We start from the raw sequence: 20,473 nt of genomic DNA on the forward strand, positions 1-20,473 counted from the left end.
GGGAGAGGAGGGGATGAAGACTGCATCCTCAGGAAGCCTTCCTATCTTTTGAAACAGGGACAATGAACTTTGAGAGAGAGACTTTTAAAGGTTTACTGACTATAAAGACATGGGCAGAGAACCCTTAAGTTATCCTTCACCTGAGGAGACAAGCATCTTGGGTTCTGTGAGGATCCTGACTAAGAGCTAGTTAGCCATTGCTGGAAAAGGAAGACTGGTGAGGAAACTTCCTTAAACAAAGACTGTAGCTTGTTAAGTTATGTCTTAGGCAGTAAAAAGAGTGTTTTAACTTTTTTTGTTTGTAACCCTTTATCTTTATCTCTTATACTTGAACTCACTTAAAACATCTATTTTGATAGAATAAATTTGTTTTACTTTTTATCTAACCCAGCAGTTTTCAACCGGGGGTCCATGGCCCTTTCAAGGGGGCTGTGAAGCCCTGCAGCTGAAGCCCTGATCCCTGGCACCCCCACGGGGCTGAAGCCGGGAGGCATGGGGTTGAAGCCCTGATCCCCAGCGCCCTCCGTGGGGCTGAAGCCAGGAGGCAAGGGACTGAAGCCCAGAACCCCAAGCTGAGCCCATGGGCAGCGTTGGGGACATGGAGGGCATTGCCCCCCACCAAAACTGCAGCACAAGAACAAGGCAGTGCTGGGGGCAGCTCCACACCTCCTCCCCATCTCCTCTCCTAGGTCGGAGGCGGGAAGTGGGAGCTGGACAGTGCAGGGCAGCTGCTGCTCTGGCTGGTGCCATGGAACAGGCAGATGAGGCATTCCCTCATCTCCTGCTGGTGCCCCAGATTGAAGTTGCTCCTCAGCTCCCAGCCCCTTTGCTCCCTCAGAGGCAGCTGGTAAGAGCCCCCTGGGGTGGGGAGACCCAGCTCCATGGCTGGTAGACCCCTCCGGAAACAGGAGCCGCAGTGGAGCCCTCCTAGTACATAGCCCCAGCTACCCCCTCCCTGCACACTGAGCTACCCTCCTGCCTGCACACAGCCCCAGCTACCCTTCTCCCTGCAACCTGAACTACACCCTGCCTGCATACAACCCCTAGCCACCCCCTTCCCTGCTCCTATAGCCACCCCATGTACACAAAGCCCAAGCTACCCCGTTCCTGCACCTTGAGCTACCCCATCTGCACACAGCCCCTAACCATCCCCTCCCTGCACCCTGAGCTACCCCATGTGCACACAGTCCCAGCTACCCCGTCCCTACCCCCTAAGCTGTTTTCAAACTTTTTGAGCTAAGCCCCCCTCCCGTGAGTTATAATTTTTGGTTGCACTCCCCCACCCCCACCCCCACCCCAACCCAGACAGATTGGGTGGCCTGCTGAGGTGAGTCAGGGGGTGAAGGTGGCACTCCCTCCCTGGACTCCACTGTGTGGAGGTGGCTCGAGCCCCACTGGCCCCTGCTCCCCCCGCCCAAAATAGAAGTCAAACTACACCACCAGTTTTGGGTTGTGTTTGCCCTATTTCTCAGCAGTTCGTCCTGAATTTGGCATCTTCAGCTGTGACTCACTAAGGCACGGTTAAACTACTGTTTCTGTCTCTTTAAAGGAGCGGCAAACTCAGCTTCTGAATGTGTTCCAGGAGAGGGTTGGACACTGCAGGGAGACTGTTTGGGGGAAATTCAGACTGTGGGTGTGTTGGGGTCACTCTGCAAACAGTAATTGGGTGGTGGAAGCCAGGGTGTAACCTGCATGCTTGTATGTTGGCTGTTGGTGTCTGGACTGAGAGCAACAGCAGGATAGCATTTAGGGCACCCAGAGCTGAAGTATAGGCAGTGACACAACCCTTTACTGGTCTGGGTTGAACCCCAAAACGTCACAAACATCAAGAACTGTCTGGTGTTTGTATGGCTATCCAGATCCATGTGCACTTAGCTAGAAAGCCACACAAACTATAAGAAAAACAAGGTGCAACACCACTGGCTTTCACTTGTTCACGATTTGTTTCTCAGTCTTTTAAAACTCCATAAAGTACTATACCAAGTACATGGCAAACAAACACAAACTGCAATTTTAAATAATGCCTCTGAACATTTTTAAATGAAAAATTGTGTTTTTCAGTGCAGTGATAATATGAAAATGGTACAACACAATTCCTTCAATCTTTCCAATATAAACTTCTAGAATGAGAACACACATGATAAATTTCATCCCAATTGGTAAGATTTTGGAAAAGTTTAGTATAAACCACTGTAAACATTATTTTAGGAAGTGCCATCTCAACCGTAACAGTATTAGCCTGACAGTATAATACCCTCTACAAAGCCAGATAATGAAAAATGTATTTCCCTAATATTGTTCTTTTCTATTAGGCAATTATTGATTTTTCTCCCCATGTTTCTCAAACAGAGCTTGAAATACAGCTTTTGTTTGCTGTGGTTTTGCACAGATATAATCTGCTGTTAGAGGTCTAGGAATGTAGTTGCACTGCGTTCTCTCAGCTGGTTCTCCCACAAAGTAAAATATTACATTGGGGCAGAGCAATCTCTGTAAGGAATGCAACACATCAGTCCGTTTGGGGGTGAGGGGCAGAGTTTGCTCTTGTCAAGGAAGACAGGGCTTGCCCCCAAATACAGTAACTCGTCACTTAACGTTGTAGTTATGTTCCTGAAAAAATGCGATTTTAAGTGAAACGATGTTAAGTGAATCCAATTTCCCCATAAGAATGAATGTAAATGGTGGCGGGGGGTTGTTGGACCATATTAAAGAAGTTCTGTATTAAAATCAGAAATGAGTTTGATTCCCCATAGTTTAAATTCCAGGGTATTACTAATTAAGAGATCTCTTGGTTTTTGGTACTGTTTCTCTCTCTCGATGCGTGAAACTTGCAAGCTGCTAATTGCGTTAATACATTCTAAGACAGAGTCTGTTCTCAAAGCAATACTCTGTAACAACAGAAACAGCACCCAGAGACTCCCCGCCCTTTTGTTGTATTAACAATTGTGATTAAAATAGAGATAGAGGATGTATGTGGATGGATGCTTGGTGTGGATAATAACTGAATGATCAGGGAGGTGCCAGCCTAAGAATCCAGTGTCCATCAGCTGAAGAAGGCATCAAGTGGAAATAACCAGAGGACGCCTGGTGGGCAGACTGGAATCCACCCAGAAGCCTCAAGAATGGGAGAACCAACGAACAAGATAACATCTGGCAGCACAGAGCTGTCAGGAATGTGCCATCTGCTGATTGATTCAGCAACAGCATGATGAAGCAATTCCCATAGACTGGCATAGGAAGAAACTCCTATAAAAATGGACTCTAGAAAGTGAGAACTTTGGGGTCTGATTCTGCAAACCAACTTCCAGGAGCATCAGATGAGCATCTGACAAGGCCCTGCTCCCTCCTCATGTCCAGGCCACCTAGCCAGTGGCTTGGCATGAGCAACTCTAAGGCTGGTAACTATGATAACCTTGCAGAACCTGTGTGTATGTGTGTGCGCGTGTTTGTATGAATGAATGTGTGAATAAATATGAGATTGAATGGAATGTTATAGCTATAACTAACTGCTTACTATGATTCTTTCTGTATTCACAATAAATGTGGTATTTTGCCTTTTTCCCTTTAATAAGATCCTGCTGGTTTTTATTTTATTGGTATAACAGGGTTAGGTTCCAGGGAAATTTTTTTTTTTGCTAGACAGTACTATAGCTGGGAGGTGCCCCTGCCTTACCCCACGCAGGCACAGCCCACTGGCACTGGAGACAATGAGGCACGCAAGGAGGCTGAAGGTGCTGTAGGCTAGGAGAAGCATGTTGCACAGCAGCAGCTTCCCCTACTCTGCAAGCACGGGGCAGGGGGGGCCTCAACCCTCGGCCCGCCTACTCCACCCCTTCCCCCAAGCTCCCACACTTAACCTGCCTCTTCTTCCCCCCCTTTACTCCACATGCCGAGTCCTTGCTCCTCCCCCCTCCCTCCTCTGCCTCCTGCCCGCAGCAATCAGCTGGCTTGTGGCATTCAGGAGGGAGGGGGAAGGAGCGAGGACATGGCACGCAGGCTCCCCCTCCCTCCCCTGCCTCCTGAACGCTGCAAGCCAGCTGATTACCACGGGCAGGAGGCAGGGGAAGCTGCACGCTGCGTCTGCCCTCCTGCCCAAGGCAATCAGCTAGCTTGCGATGTTCAGGGGGCACGAGGAAGAAGTGAGGACGCGGCGTGCAGCCTCCCACCTCCCTCCCGTGGCAATCACCCGCTTTGCGGCATTCAAGAGGCAGGGGAGAGGAGGGGAGCCTGCGCGCCGCGTCCTCGCTCCTCCCTCCTGAATGCCGCAAGACAGCTGATTGCCGCGGGAGAGCGCTGATCTGCGGGGTCTACTGGAGGGCAGGGGGCACTGTGGGGCAGGGGGGGCGTAGAGGGCCGATAGGGGGGCTGCCAGCTGTGGACAAAGCAGGCAGCCAAACAACATTATAGCGAAGCATTGCACAACTTTAAATGGAGCATGTTCAGTAATTGAGCAGGGACGTAAGATCAAAACAACATTAAGCAAGAGGAAGTTAAGTGGGGAATTACTGTATTGCTGAGTCTCAGAGATCCATGCTGAGGACATGTAGGAGGACAGGGCCCATTACATGGAAGCCCTGTGCCTCTGCATTGATTCTGGTTCCTGGCACCCCACCCACCACCCAAGTCCCTGACAAACTACCAGGCTCTCCCACTAGCCACTGCAGCTCTCATAACGCCCGGAAAGAGTGCCACATAAGAGATAAGAGCCTGTTACTCAATTATCCTCTCAGGGATTCTCTGCAGGGCTGGAGAAGGGAGGATGCATGTCATCCTAACTGCCCCCGCCTGGCAGGTATCCATCCCTTCCACCCCACTGCAGACCCCTAATCTGCAGAGGGGTTCCCTTGAGGTCATGAGTGCCATGATCGTGGCTGTGCCCAATTCCAAGGAGGAAGGGCAAGATTTGTACATGATTTCCTGATGCAGGAAAGAAAAAGGAAGGGTGCATAATACAGGCCACTCTTTGCCTCCGTACACACACAGTAGTGGTTATTGTACATTTATTTAACAGAGCAAACTCGAGGCTCAGATTAATTAATAATAGAATCTCTTGAATGATAGAGAAGGGCTATTTTCAGTAAAGTTACTTTCCTGATCCTTTTTTTTTCCTGAACAAAAAGCAGAAGGAGCTGTAAACAAATTCAGGGATACTTCCTATCAAATTGCAGCTTTTTCTCTTGGGGTTACAAATTACTGTTTTCTTAATAGTTCCTGCTATTTTGCTCATGTATTACCTTCCACTGGATCTGAGGAAAGAGTCACACTTTTTAGAAAAATGAAGTGAATCTGTTTAAAAGATCCACTGTGCTCATCTAAAAAGTTTTATTCTTCAGCGTGGTTGTCTTTTTTTTATTAGAAATATTCAGTCTTCACTTCCTTGTCTTGTGGGTAAACTCTGTGGAAAACTAGTGAGTTTTCAGTCAGGTTTATTTAAAGGTAGGATTTCTGTTTGTTTCACTTAACTCAAACTCCTGACAAATACTTGAAGAAGAAATCATCTTTGTGAAAAATTTAACACTCCTCCCCTTCTACTGATGGGGTCCTTAAGGAAACTCTCCAGCAAAAGCAGAAAAGTTAACCCTTTGACATTTTTCAAGTTCACAAACAAAACAAAAATAAACTTGTTTCAAAACACATGAAGCTCTCTTTATACATCATACAAGAGCAGGAACGAGCAAGAGCTATAAAAGTGTTTGCCTATGCCATTCACCTTCAAGAATTTTGGTTGCTGTTTTAATCATTAATTGTCTAGTTGACCAGGTTCGAAAGTCTAACCTTTCTTTGATCAAAGATGGAACAAGTCTCTCTAATCTCTAAATATAGATGAATGTACTCCTAAAAGGAGCGTAACCTCTGTTTGTCGAGACATACAAATAAATCTATTAATTTCAACTAAGATTTAAGTCTACAGACTAAACTCTCTCTCTCTCTCTCTGGAGAGAGAAGAATTTTGCTAAATTCTTACTATCAACAGGATGATCCATTACAGATTATGTACATTGGAAAGTAATGTTTTTAAAAACAAATACTGCACTTATTTTGATAAGAGGGGTTTTTTTTACATTTATAATACTCCACAGAATATTAAAGCTGTACTGTAGCATCTCCTAAAGGTAACTAAATCTTAATGAAACCTAACTGATGTAGTTTGTTTTATTATTTTACAGAGAAAGAGGAGTGAAACTAATGTTTTAGCTGCTTTTCAGGTTTGCTTTATTATTACGTTATCAGTGGCTTCAATGAGAGCTACTGGAGTCTCAGCTCTTTGGAAAGTCATGCCGTTTATTTAACGAAATGCCTAAAAATGGACGTGGAGCCTAATTTTAGGCACCCATTTAAAAAAAAATCTGCCCATGATTTCTGTTAAATAAAGGTTGTTTTCTCGGTCACATTGCTGCAGCAATGGGGGCTCTTCAGCAAATTTTATAGCTGCAGAATTGCAGAGAACACTAGGACCTGTAACTCAAATATACAGACTATTTCCATTTCTAGGATATACAATTTTTTACTCTTGCATTTACAAAACATTTATTTTTTCAAACTTACATGCAAATAGCAACCATCACCACCTTTCCTGGTCCTTTGAGCAACATAGCGCCTGTGCTGGAGCGTGGCTATGTACAGAAATGAGAGAATGCTAAAATAAATTGCTAAACTGAAACAATGAAGTAGTAATATAACTAAATCCTGGTTTTATGAAGGGACTAACAGTAGTCTAGTGTACACCACATACACCTACAATATCATGTAGTACTAGAATTCCTGTAACAGCTGAGGTATAGCTCTGCATAATCCAGTAATTTATCATGGACAGCTCACTAGATTTACAGTTTGGTCTCATGCATAACTAAGATACCTAGTTTTAGTGCAGAAGCTCTCAAACTGTGGTCTGTGGAGCTCTTGGTTATTCACCTGATACTGACAACTCCCTTTTCAGCTCAATAGACAGTGTAGGAACAGCTGTAAAGGAGGTTAAGCAAGCATAGCAGCCTCCATGAGGGGCCACTGCAACTATAAATAGAGTGAGGAGAGGAACCAGAGTCCATCAGAAAGAAGTGTCAGGTATCACTCAGCAGGACTGGAGTTAGAAGCTCTCTGAACTAGGTTGCTTAGGGAGAGGGAAGCAAGAAAGCCAAAACAGGCTAAGGAGATTTGTTCAAACAGATGGAGGGAAAATGAAATGGAAAAAATCAACTAATATGATTTTATATAATTAACTTTGTGCATTGTACACATTCAGCAAATTGTCACAGGTCTGGGGTGGAATCACAATGGGACTGTGATTAGATATCTGGCAGAGGAGGAGATCCACAAACCAGCTCTTACAAATGGGCCATACTATGATTATATCAGAATCCATTTAAGTAGTATTTTAGAAGTTTAAGATTCTATTACAATCAGAATGATATAAAACAGATACATTACAGGCCATTTACAACTTTCACCCAAATCTTGTAAGGCCACCTATACTTTTTTTCCTCACATTCTTTTTCTCAGAAATATGCTCTAAGCAACCGCACATACACCTTAATGGTGATTTTACCAAAGGAATTTAAATGATCTCTTACCTTAGTATCCCCAAGAAAATCTTTGTACTCCTTTAATAGCTTTTGGTTTCTAAATAGATCTGCAATAAGACAACTCTAGTTACACGCAGCACTTAGAAGTTGAAAATAACTTCAGGATTTCAAGATTTTTTTTCTTTACACAACTCAGGTAAGTTTGCTACTGCACACAAATGCATTTATATTAAACAGACAGATCTGGTCAAATTTAGATTTCTTAAAGGATCTGTTTCTTAACAGTACCCCGGCATAACATGGTAAATACTTAGCATTGGAATTGAAACCGAAAATTATCTTTACCAAAAAGCTGACAGGTGTCTTAGTTGCCTCATCACATCTTGAAAAATAATTTAAGTTTAGGGGTGAGAGTCTGTATGTCATCTCTAAGAGGTGCCACACAATCTACAGGCCAGGGAGAAGGGAACTATGGTGGCTCTAAACCAGCTTTGCAGCCTCCCAGTTCTGGGATATTCCACAGCCCCTGGCATAACACAGAGAGCCCTGGGGAGGATCTGTATAAATAACAGTCTGCCCCAGTGCTGCCCCACAACCTCCATAGCTCTTTGTGCTATGACTCTACCCTGACATACCTCTCCTGACTACTGACACATCTCATATGCTAGAGCTTGCAAGAGGGTCCTTGGAAGGTAGCCTTATAGCTGTCTTCCACAGTTGCTGTGCTGAAGGATTTGTCCCCTAGCCATATCTGGGCTTCTAGAGACCCTCTATGCAGCTCTGTCCCTTTTACCTGAAGTAAAGGGACCAGAACATGTGTGAGGGTCTCACCCCAGATTATTTCTTCAGCACCCTCAACTTCAGAACCCTTTTTCCTACACTGCTGCTCTGTCACAAATATTATTTGTATTACCATGGCACCTAGGAGCCCTAGCCATGGATCAGAACCCCATTTCACTAAGCACACAAAAGGAGCAAAAAGAGGGTCCCTATCCCAAAGAGTTTACGATCCACGTATAAGACAAGAGAGAAGAGACTGGTGCAGACGGGAATACAAGGAAATAATGAGACAATACTGGTCAGCCTGATAGGTAATTCCTACTTCAAAAGGACAGTGCTCTAATACAGTAAATGTACACTCATATAACAGCATGGTACCACTGAGATTTTATTCAGTTTTTACAGTCTTGCTTTCACATTAAGATCTGGAAAGTTTTGCGAGTTGTTAAGCTTTCAGGCTCCAACTTTGCAATATTTGGCTAAAATCCTTAAAAACAGTTTCAATTCTTACAATCTTTACAAACAGTTGCAGACATGTACCCCCTCCCTTCCATTGGGACTACACATGTATTAAGTTACAGAGGTGCTATGTGTTTGCAGGATCAGGCCAGCTTTTTCAATGGTAAACTTATTTCTATGAACTACAACAGACCTCTAATTTTAAAATTGCGTACTTGAAACAACCACCTCAACGAATATTGCTTCTGCTATTTTAATAGGCCAGTGCTTCCAACAAGAGAAAAATGGAATCTATTGTGAATATTGAATTGATTGAGTTTTGTTGTAACATTATGAATAAAATCTACAATTCTGTTTTAAAGGAAAGAGTGCATCATCAGAATACATACTTTTAAAAGCATTAGACTAAAGTTACAAAAGATAAGGTACCATGAATCAGTAGTTCAAATAGCATAAAACAAATAAAAGGCAAGGCTTGAATTGGTTTTGGTATTTTTGTAAATTCTCACAAAGAAAAAAAAAAAACTTTCCTCAAAAACCATTCAGGTTGTTTAACAATAGCTACAAATTAATCCACAAAAGCAAGGATATGTTCAGTTAAGATTAACTCATTTAAACACATCACATACACCTCCTCTGTGTACATTAACAATACACACATTTCTCATGGTCACACTATACCACAAAAACATATGTATGTTAGACACTCATACAAGGGTGAAGTGACTGATGTGTTATTCTCCCATAGGGAAGTATGAAGTTGAAGTTAACAGTGATTGATAAAGCATTTTGTAGACATTTGAAAATCCAACACTTACTTTCTCTGTATTCTATCTCTGCTTCTTTACGTCGTTTTCTCTCTTTAGCAAGAGCCTCCGGGCTTCCCCAAACTTCTAGAGATCTGCACGAAAGTACAAATAATTTGGAAATCCTTTTGATTTCCACACACTATATGTTATAAAACAAAATGCTTTGAATTTCAAGTTTTTGACTACATAACCCAAGCCTTCATTAATACCAGAGTAGCATAATGGCTTATCAATATTTCTTCTAGAAGACATCCATCCAGATTAACCTCACATGATAAGACAGCGTAGGGGGAGAGTTAGATTTCAATTTGGATATATACAATGTGACCCTTCAATTTTGCATCCTGTCCCGAGTTACGACGACAACGGAAACATTTAAATGCATTTAGAGAAGGAAAAATATTACTGCCCTTTTCATTATAAAGCTAACCTTTTAAAATTATATCTTATACCATTCTCTCATATAACCAAAGTTAAATTACTCAAATTACCAAATAATTTCCTTTTAAAAAAATTAGCTTACTTTGCCTCTACATCTGATCTCAAAAATACAGTGAAAGCCTCAGTGTCATCATGGGGACTTCGTCGTCTGATTTTCCTCAGCTGTTCTAGATCACTGTTGGAGGATGGAAACAAACAGTTTATTGCAACAAAAAACATGTTCATACTATACATAAAAGAGTCAATATAAAGATCAAACGTACTGATCCTTAAAAGGATTATATTATGTTTAAAAATCTACCCTAATTTTTTCCTTAACTTGGCAAGTTTAAAGAAACTGACAGGAAGCTGAGGGTTTCTACTTAAACACAATCCAGTGGCAATACAATCAGTATACAGTGTTCTTTAAATTGCTCTTGAAGATCATAATGTGATTTGCCTGGGCTCAAAATCCAAACTGTGGGCCCATATTAACAACATGGGAATGTTACACCTTAGCAACTGAAAGGAAGAAATTCTTTGGATAAATTAACCCATACTCCCTCTAATTCCCTCTCTGGCAGCTACCTACATGAAAATTAGAGGTCATGTGGCACTTTAAGAGAGCCTAAAGGATTACGTCCAATACCCAGGTCATTTCCGCCTCTTTCAGTAACACAGGTCTAAAGCTATGTAAAAACTGTTGCTGAGCAGGTATTTGCTATGTTTGGCTAACAGTTGGGGGGGGGGGGGTTGGTTTTTTTTTTTTTTTTTTTTTAAACTGTAATACACTTTATAGAATCATAGAAATGTAGAGCTGGAAAGAACCTCAAGAGATCATATAAGTCCATTCCTCCATACTGAGGCAAAACCAAGTCTCTAGACCATCCCTGACAGATAACCTGTTATTAAAAGCCTCCAATGACAGATTCCACAACCTCCCTTGCTAATCTAGTCCAGTACTTAACTACCCTTCTAGTTATAAAATTTTTCCTAATGGCTAACCTAAATCTCCCTTGCTGCAGATTAAACCCATTACTACTTGTCCTACTTTCAGTGGACATGGAGAACAACTGATCACCATCCTCATTATAACATTCCTTCACATATCTGAACACTTATCAGGTGCCCCCTCCGTTTTCCTTTGTCAAAACGAAACATGGTCAGATTTTCTGAACATTTTATCATTTTTATTGTTCTCCTCTGGGCTCTCTCCAATTTGTCCACATCTTTCTTAAAATGTGACACCCAAAGCTGGACAATACTCCAGCTGAGGCCTCACTAATGCAAAGAAGATCAGAACAAATTACCTCCTCTGCCTTACATACGATATTCCTGTTAATACATCCCAGAATTATATTTGCCTTTTTTGTAATTGCATCACACTACCGGATCATATACTATTTGTGATCCACTATAACCTCCCAATTCTTTTTCTGCAATACTACTGCCTAGCTGTACAGGGAGACTTTGGCAAACCAGTAAAGAGCCTGAAACCACTCTGGCTTATTGCTAAAAGCAACAAAGTCAGCAAGCTGTAAATTAGCCAAGTCAGCAGGCTTAGGTTTGACCAAGGTAGGAGGGGAGGGGAGTCTCTGGGTGCAACAGAAAGGGCAGCTTGACCCCACATCCTTCCTGATAAAAATTGTGTTGAAGTGGCTGATACATGCATTTTCGAAGAGCAGGATGTGCCCCAGGAATGTCTGTTGGGGCCACAACGCTGCAAACTCTGGAAAAACCCACACCTGGTTAATCGATAATCAGAAGGAACCTCTTGCTTGACTATTGAAACTGCCTACTTAACCAGTTTTCTTTAGTAATAGAATGACATGTCCCTTAATGTGTAAATAAGGGGGAAAGTTTGAGGTAGTTGGACTCTTTTTGGACTCTCCCTCTGGATACATCTTGCAGTCCCCAACGGCAGACGGAAGATTTGGCCACCGGAAGCCTGCTGCTGTGTTACTCAAGAGCCACACTCAGCTTTGGTAATTATCAAGGGTTGGGGCGTTTTACTAACCTGTTGTGGATGTAAGTGCTTGAGACTAAGTAAAGTTTAGCTTTAAGTGAAAGCACTCTTGTGTTTTCCTATTTGTGCCAGCCATCTATCAGTAGGATGGCCGTGTCACCCCGATCTATTTCCTGACACCACCTCGCACAGAATAAAAGTTACCAGGAGGTTTGGGTTGAAAGAACCCCGGGTAACATAGCCAGTTATTCCCCATTTTGCATTTGATTTTTCCTTCCAAAGTGTAGTATTTTGCATTTATCTTTATTTAATTTTGTCTTTTTAATTTCAGACCAATTCTCCAATTTGTCAAGGTCCTTTTGAATTCTAATCTCCTGTCCACCAATGTGCTTGCAACTTGCTTGGTGTCTTCCATAAATATTATAAGCATACTGTCCACTCCATTATCCAAGTCATGAACAAAAATACTGAATAGTACCAGACCCAGACAGAGCCCTGCAGGACCCGCAGTAGATACATCCTCACAGTTTGACAGCAAACTATTGATAACTGCTCTTTGAGTATGACTTTTCAACCAGTTATGCACTCTATAGTAATTCAGTTTGCTTATGAGAATGTCATGTGGGACAATATCAAAAGCATTACTAAAAATCAAGATATATCACATCTACTGCTATCCACTAGGCCAGTAACCCTATCAAAGAAGGAAATTAGGTTGGTCTGGCATGATTTGTTTTTGACATATCCATATTGGCTACTACTTTCTATTCACTGTAGCAATTGTCTGCTGTATTGCTGCCCTCTATAGTTCGAATGGAGTCATTCATAGATACCAACAGGCTGCTCCTTCTAAAGCATGGAGAATATCTGAGTGCTGGGGAAGCAGGATGGACAGACTGCAATGGTTCCTTAGTGAGGAATTCTTCTGATTGCCTGATTCTGTTTCATTTTAAAGGACTGGAAGCTAAAGTCTTTCTCGAGTTGTTTATTTTGTTCACTCATGGTCATGGTGAAATTAAATACAGATTGCCTGAGGTGCATAGTTCAGTCAAACTGATGGTACATATTTATCCAAAACTTAAAATTGAAGGACACTGTTAGGCTCCCAGAGGGCAAGTTTCTGGGAAAAATCTGGATTGTATAGAGGATTTAGATACTTCTTTTGTTCATCCATAAGGAATATGTTTTCTCTTTCAATTTTGGTTCTTCTTGCTCTTTTTGGCAGTTTCCAAAGAAGTTTCCAAACTGGCATGAATGGACGTGTTCATGGATCTAAAGGAGAAAAGCTTCATTGTATTCAAAGTCTTGTGAAAACTGCTCTGTGAGATGCCACACACCTTCTAAAAACTGAGTGAACACTGGAGAGATTTCCTTTGGGTCACCATCAATTGATCACATCTGTCAGAAAATTTGTGTCCAAAAGAGAGCCAGTCCTTCTCTACTAAAACCATGAAGCCCTATATTGTTCTATACTATAAATCCAACGAGAGAGAGCCAAGGGAACAAACTTGGGAAGTCCTGTCCCAGCCATCAGAGCAATGAACTAGCACAGTTGCATTTTCAACTGCTATTGCTTTGGCTAAGAACGTAACAGCATCCAACACAGCTTTGATATGACAGCCAGCCAGAGTTCTCCAAACCAGACAAGAAACTGTTGACAAAGCTTTTGTACAGCTGACTTCTAAAAGTTTCCGCAGGCTGAATCTCATTACATTAATGTTTTCAATTCCAACAAACTGGAATCTAATGTTAGCATAGTTGCCTTCATTTTCATACCCTTTACCTGCTGCTCTGTTTGCCATTGCATTAAGCTTAGGCTAAGTGTCCAGGATATACGTGTAGTGATGAGCAGGGTTGGCTATACTGATTGCATGCAGCATATTTTCATCCTCCAGACATGTGGCACTGAAACTTGAAAGCGGCTGACTGCATCTGCAAATGGCAGCCTCTTTATTTCTGTGATAATATAACACTGGGAATCTTCCTTCGCTTCTAAATTTGGAGCTAGTTATCAACCTATTCTCCTCTAGGTGCTTATAAAAACTGATTATTTAATCATTTGTTCCAGTAACTTTCCAGGTATCAAAGTTAGGCTGACTGGTCTATAATTTCCCAGGTCCTCTTTGTTCCCCTTTTTAAAGGTAGGTACTACACTTTCCCTTCTCCAGTCCTCTGGGACCTCTCACATCCTCCATGAGTTCTCAAAGATAATTGCTAACAGTGCTGAGATTGCTTCAGGTAGTTCCTGAAGTACCCTGAGGTACATTACATATTCATGACAACTTGAATATATCTAACTTATCTAAATATTAACTACCTTGTTCTTTCCCTATTCTGGCTTGTGTTCCTTCCCCTTTTTGTTAATATAAACTACGTTAAGATTCTGGTCACAATTAACTCTTTTAGAGAAGACTGAAGCAAAATAGGCATTCAACACCACAGCCTTCTTGGTGTAGTCAATTAGCAGCTCTCTTTCTTCACTAAGTAGTAGACCTATGCTTTCCTTTGTCTTTTTCTTGCTCCTAAAGTATTTATAGAACCTCTCCTCTTGCCTTCTGTGCCCCTTGCTAAGTATAACACATTTTGTTTCTTAGCCTTTCTGATTTTGCTCAGATATCTATATGCTTGTGCTATACTTTTGTACTCTCAGTTAGGAATTGGTCCATGATTCCACTTTCTATATATTCCTTTTTGATTTTCAGGTCATTAAAGAGCTCCTCATGCCACCAAATTGGCCTCTTACTATTCTTCCTATCTTTCCTTCACTTTGGGATAGTTTTCTTTTGTGACTTTAATATTGTCTCTTCTAGAAACTGCCAGCTTTTCTGAACTGCTTATTCCCCTTACATTTTCTCACTGTGGAACCTTACTTATTAGTTCTCGAGTTTGTTAAAATCTGCTTTTTAGAAGTCCATTGTCCTTATTCTGCTGCTCTCACTTCCTTTCCTTAGAGTCATGAACTCTATTTCATGATCACTTTTACCCAAATTGCCTTCCACCTTCAGATTCACAATTCCTTCCGGTTAGTCAGAATCGAGTTTAAAATGGCTGTCCCCCTAGTTACTTCCTCCAGCATCTGAATCAAGACACTCAGATTATAGAAGATGTTTATATATAAAATAGGAATTAATTTGATTTTATCACAGTAACTAACCTATGGTCCTATTATTTCTGTCCAGAACTTCCTATGTAAAAGCCAACACATATTTTCAAATTAATCTGCCTATAGAGAAAATAAATTATGATAAACTGATTTCACTTAATTAAGACCTCTGGCTGGTCTAAGATACTAGGGTGATAAGACAGACCCAGAGCAGAAACAGAAGTTATAGATTGTAACTGCTATAAAAGTCACCAAACTTTCATATTTAATGGAGAGTGAGTCAAGGTAGGTGAGGTAATATATTTTATTGGACCAACTTTTGCTGATGGAAAGGACAAGGTTTTGAGCATTACAGTACTCTTCCTCAGGTCTGGAGAAGGTACCCTGAGTGTCAGAGCTAAAGACAAGGTGGGACATATTGTTAAGCAGAAGGGTCATCTCTATGCGTGAAACCCTTCTGCTTAACAATATGTCCCACTTTGTATTTGTCTCAAGACACTCAGGGTACCTTCTCCAGACCTGAGGAAGAGCACTGTAATGCTCAAAACCTTGTCCTTTCCACCAGCAAAAGTTGGTCCAATAAAAGATATTACCTCACCTACCTTTATCTTTTGTATCCTGGGACAAACATGGCAACACCAGCGCCACCACTGCAAACAACTTATTTAATAAAGGTCAAACAGGATTTTATAAATGAGATCACACCTTTGAATTGTGTTGTTTAAATGGATGCCAGCAATGGATGACAGACACTAAAGAGAGTTAAATATACATTTAAGTAACAATAACCATAGTCCAGAATGATACATGTGATTAAGTCAGGATAATAGTGAGAGTTAAGTCTTAATTTGGCAACATATAATAAGCATTTGTAAACAGATATAATATTAAAGTACCTTAAGTTTAAAATGAAGCTTCTTTTGGCTTCTAAGTGGGGTTTCATATTTTAGAGATTGCATGGTTTCTAACTACTGCTACAAGGCTGCCTGTGCACCCTGTGAAAAGCTGGCTGTCCCAGAGATAGCATTTTCTTTTCAGTGACTAATGGGATTTGCACTTCTTGGCATGCAGAGTCAGCACTCTAGAGAACAGGAAGGATAGAGTTGTTGGAAAGAGAACTTAAATGAAGTTCATTTTGTTTTAAAAGTATATATATTGAACTATTACAATGCCCCTTTAAAAGGGTAGGAAAGAGTTTGAATCCATCAGCCACCATGACTGCAATTAGCTTGAAGCTTAGTCATTTTCAAACGAAGCATCAGCTCAGTCAGTCTACAATTTATTGTGTATATTGGAGAGGCGCCTAGACATTTCAGTCAGGATTAGTGACCCACGCTGCTAAGCCATTCTTCACCTCTGAAACACATACGAACAAGTCAAAAATATATTGACAATTATACTTTAACTCACTTAAACTACTGTACCTGGATTTAAGACAGAACTCATTTATTGCTCTGACACCAGTGATGAAATTATTTTGCGTGTATTTTGGTCCATACTCTCTCTTTTTAAGAACTGCTTTAACTAAAAAAAAACAAAAACAAAACGCATTATCAAGTGTAATTAAAAGTCATATGGAGCATGCCCTGAAAAACAATTTAGCCCTACGTGAAATCATGGGAAAGCATGAGTTTACCCCATTTAAATGGAGACATGTAAATTCTTCCTTCCTGCCAGGGATTCTGGGATAAAGACATTTAATGAGAGAAATAAAAGAGGAAGGTACTCTGTCCAGAAAATTATTAATAAGCATTTGTAATTATTAATTATTAATTTTCTGGACAGAATGGAAATAAACATTATTAAGAACAGAGTAATTTAACTTAATTTTGACATTTAATATAATAAAAATAGCTATTCTGGCAACAAAAAAAGCAGATATAAACATAAAGTTCTAATCAGTCACTGGTGGCCAAAGACTTTGCAAATTATTTTCTAATCTCAGTAGTTAATTATTTTGCTATTGCTACAGATCTTTTCAGACCTAAACCAGAACTGAAACAGACTGTACCCTCCACTTCTTTATTTTTTTAAATACTCCACCTAGTACTTTCCAGATTCTCTCTCTTCAAATTGCCATACTGTGCTTTGTAATTATTAATTATTAATTTTCTGGACAGAATGGAAATAAACATTATTAAGAACAGAGTAATTTAACTTAATTTTGACATTTAATATAATAAAAATAGCTATTCTGGCAACAAAAAAAGCAGATATAAACATAAAGTTCTAATCAGTCACTGGTGGCCAAAGACTTTGCAAATTATTTTCTAATCTCAGTAGTTAATTATTTTGCTATTGCTACAGATCTTTTCAGACCTAAACCAGAACTGAAACAGACTGTACCCTCCACTTCTTTATTTTTTTAAATACTCCACCTAGTACTTTCCAGATTCTCTCTCTTCAAATTGCCATACTGTGCTTTGTGGATTATAGAACAGTTAAAAGTACACATTCCTTATTTATATGTAATATCTAGCTAGGAGATTCTACTATAAATTTTTCAGAATCCGATGCACAAGCAGGGGACCATGAGAATACATACAATTTTAAATGCAAATTTATCTTACTTCCAGTTATGCCATTCTTGGCTGCTTGTCACCCAAGTATAATGTCCTTACAGTGATTTATAATTTTAAAATCACTATTAAGTTTACTTCTGTTAATATTTTAGGCAGGTCGCCATTAAAGAACAGTTACAGTTGATGAATATATTAGGTGTATTAAAGGAGAACAGAGATCTTTGAAAATTTACAATTCATAGATTAAGGCCAGAAGAGACCTCTAGGATTCTAGTCTGACCACCTCCAGAACAGAGGCTTTAAGTCTTCACCCAGTAATTTCTGCATCAAGCCCATAACTTTTGCTGGAGCTATAGCATATCTTTTAGAAAGATATCTAGTCCTGATTTAAAGTCTTCAACTGATTGAAAATCCACCACATTTCTTGGTAACTTGTTCCAATGGTTAACTATCCTCAATGTTAACGCTTGTGCCTTCCTTCTGGTCCGAATTCTGGAAGATTTGAAGCAAAAGGTTTCAGCTGACACTGAGCAACCCACAGGCATTACAGATTTCAGCATTTATTTACAAAAATTCTGGTGTATTTATGGTATCCAGTGGGTTTTTTAATCTACAACACTGTTTTAAAGTAAATGTTCAGCATCTAATAGTATGTGCTGCATCATGATCTACCCCAGATTGCTCTTTGGATCTAATGGACACTAACACAGAGTTTCTTGGGCACTGGAATGGAAGAGTACAATTGTCAAACAGAGAAAATGGCTCTTGCATGCTTTAATTTTGTTCTTTAAACAAACCCCTGAACAAGTTTAACAACTTTCATATCTTGGGATATGCATTAGCAACAGTTCAAAAAGTATCCACTCAATATTTCAAAATAGAAGACAAATTTGAAAAATAATTTCAGTTTTAAGTTTCCACAGTAATGTAATAAAAAAAAAGTTTAAAAAATTATTTAAAAACAACCACCCACCAAACTTCACACAAATTTTAAGGTGAAGAGTGTCCCCTTTAAGAGTTTTCAGTGTTTTGTTATTTTGTTACTGTCTGTAACAGTAAATATTTAGGATACAGTTGTGCCTAAACGCCTATATAGTCCCACTGAGCTGAGCATCATAGAAATACACAAGAGGGAATCCTTGCCCTGAAGGGCTTACAATTTAAAGACGCAAAGGATGCGTCTTCACTAGCAAAAAGTTGTGGGTTTGTTTGCTTGCTTGCTTTACAGTGAGTTAGCTATCTCTTTATACAAAACACACCTTTCCTTAGCAAAAATAGGCCCACACTGAAGGTTAGAGGATGTGAACAGAACATACAAGGAAATGAGTAGGGTGAAGTATTGACACAGATGCGTTAATTACATGTACTATAGTTGGGGGAAGAGGGGAGAAGTGAGGGTTAATTGGGCTTAAAGTAAGGAAGTAGAAGAGGAGAGAGGAGGAATAGGCAGAGTATTACCTGTCTAGCCAGGATCAGCAGCCTGAGTTTTGTAGGTATTGGAGCAGAGGCAAGTCTTAAAAAAGGATTTAAAGGAAGATAAAGTAGCAACCATTCAGATTTTATCAGGGAGTTTTTCCCATGCATAAGGTGCAGAGTGGTTAAAAGCACAGAGGAGGTTAAGGAAGAAGGTAACTGGTAAGTAGCAAAGGCTAGGAGTACTGGTGGAGATAAGGCAGTAGTCAACATGACAATAGGTTAGATCAGCTAGGTAGGCTAGGGTTAAGTTATGGGAGGTCTTAAAGATAAAGACAAGGAAGCTTGTATGTGTTGCAGGTGTGAAGAGGGAAGCCCAGGAAGCGGGGGGGCGGGGGGGGGGGCGGGGGGGCTGACACGGTCAGAATGACAAGCCAAGAAGGTGTTTTAGCTGCAGCATTCTTAATAGACTTGATGCTGTTTTTCACCATGTTAAGAGAGAAAGGAGGGCTTGAGGCTAGGAGCAGGGGAAGAGATCAAAAATCTCTGTTTTGGCCATGCTGAGTTTTAGATGTTGACTGGATATCCCTGAAGACATGAAAGACAAGCTGAGATACTAGACTGGATGAAGGGAGATAAATCTATACCTCCGCTTTATCTGTGATTTATCAGCTTAAAGTGGTAGTTAAAGCCACACTTATGGCAGCAACACTATTTCTAATTATTCACTCCATCTCTGAGTAGCTCTATTTTCAGAAGACATTCTCTAAAATAAACAGACACCAAATGGAAAGTTGATATATGAATGTTTTTTCACAAACATGTATGTAAGTAAGCCCAAGACATGAACTACCTTACACACTTCCTACTTACTCATGGGCCTCCTAATGTTCAAAGATGATTTCCTCCAAGTCTTATAACTTCTAAAGTCGGAAAGATACTTTAAAAGGAAACACCACACCCTAACAACCGTAACATTGCAACATAACATACATGTTTACCTTTTATTTGGATTGGCTCTTGCAATAAAAGTGGTTTTTGGCCTGCACTGCTGGTATCCCGTGCTGTAAAAAATAAAAAACCCTCACTGCTGATTCATGTAAACAATTATAATTAAATAAAATAAAAGACTATTGTTAGCAAGGCCAACAGAGAAGTGCACAAAGTTATATTACTATCATGTGAATTAAAAAATTGACAACCTTTAGCTCATTGTACTGTATTTGTGAATACTCTCTGATAATGTGAATTAGAGAATGTATAGATAATACACATTAATTTACCACTGAAAGTTGAAATTTGATATTCAACAAAGTTGTTAGGGATTTCACTGTATTGTAGGCTATTTGAAAATAGTCACGGATCAAAATGTTTTCAGCTGCATCTTTACAGCTCTGGACAAACTCGATGCAAAATTTTACCATGTAAGTAGTAAGAACTGAGATTTGCATTTACTACCCCATTAAGATAATGAAGTCTAAGAT

General features: G+C 40.3%; 1 protein-coding gene and 1 pseudogene across 1 annotated transcript in view; both read right to left on the reverse strand.

Annotated features, from left to right (window-relative positions):
• SLC30A9 (solute carrier family 30 member 9) overlaps positions 1–20,473 on the reverse strand; it is a 67,573-nt gene that overhangs the window by 39,082 nt on the left and 8,018 nt on the right. Inside the window, exons 3-8 of the mRNA XM_077815719.1 lie at positions 19,991–20,053; positions 16,479–16,578; positions 10,089–10,181; positions 9,575–9,657; positions 7,566–7,624; positions 6,544–6,611 (exon numbers count right to left, since the gene is read on the reverse strand). Of these exons, the coding sequence (XP_077671845.1) occupies positions 6,544–6,611; positions 7,566–7,624; positions 9,575–9,657; positions 10,089–10,181; positions 16,479–16,578; positions 19,991–20,053 (466 nt within the window). The remainder of the gene's footprint in view (positions 1–6,543; positions 6,612–7,565; positions 7,625–9,574; positions 9,658–10,088; positions 10,182–16,478; positions 16,579–19,990; positions 20,054–20,473) is intronic.
• Positions 12,173–13,863, reverse strand: LOC144263644 (phosphatidylinositol-3,5-bisphosphate 3-phosphatase MTMR6 pseudogene; annotated as a pseudogene).

Source organism: Eretmochelys imbricata, chromosome 4, assembly GCF_965152235.1.
Source record: "Eretmochelys imbricata isolate rEreImb1 chromosome 4, rEreImb1.hap1, whole genome shotgun sequence".
NCBI classification, from domain to species: domain Eukaryota; kingdom Metazoa; phylum Chordata; order Testudines; family Cheloniidae; genus Eretmochelys; species Eretmochelys imbricata.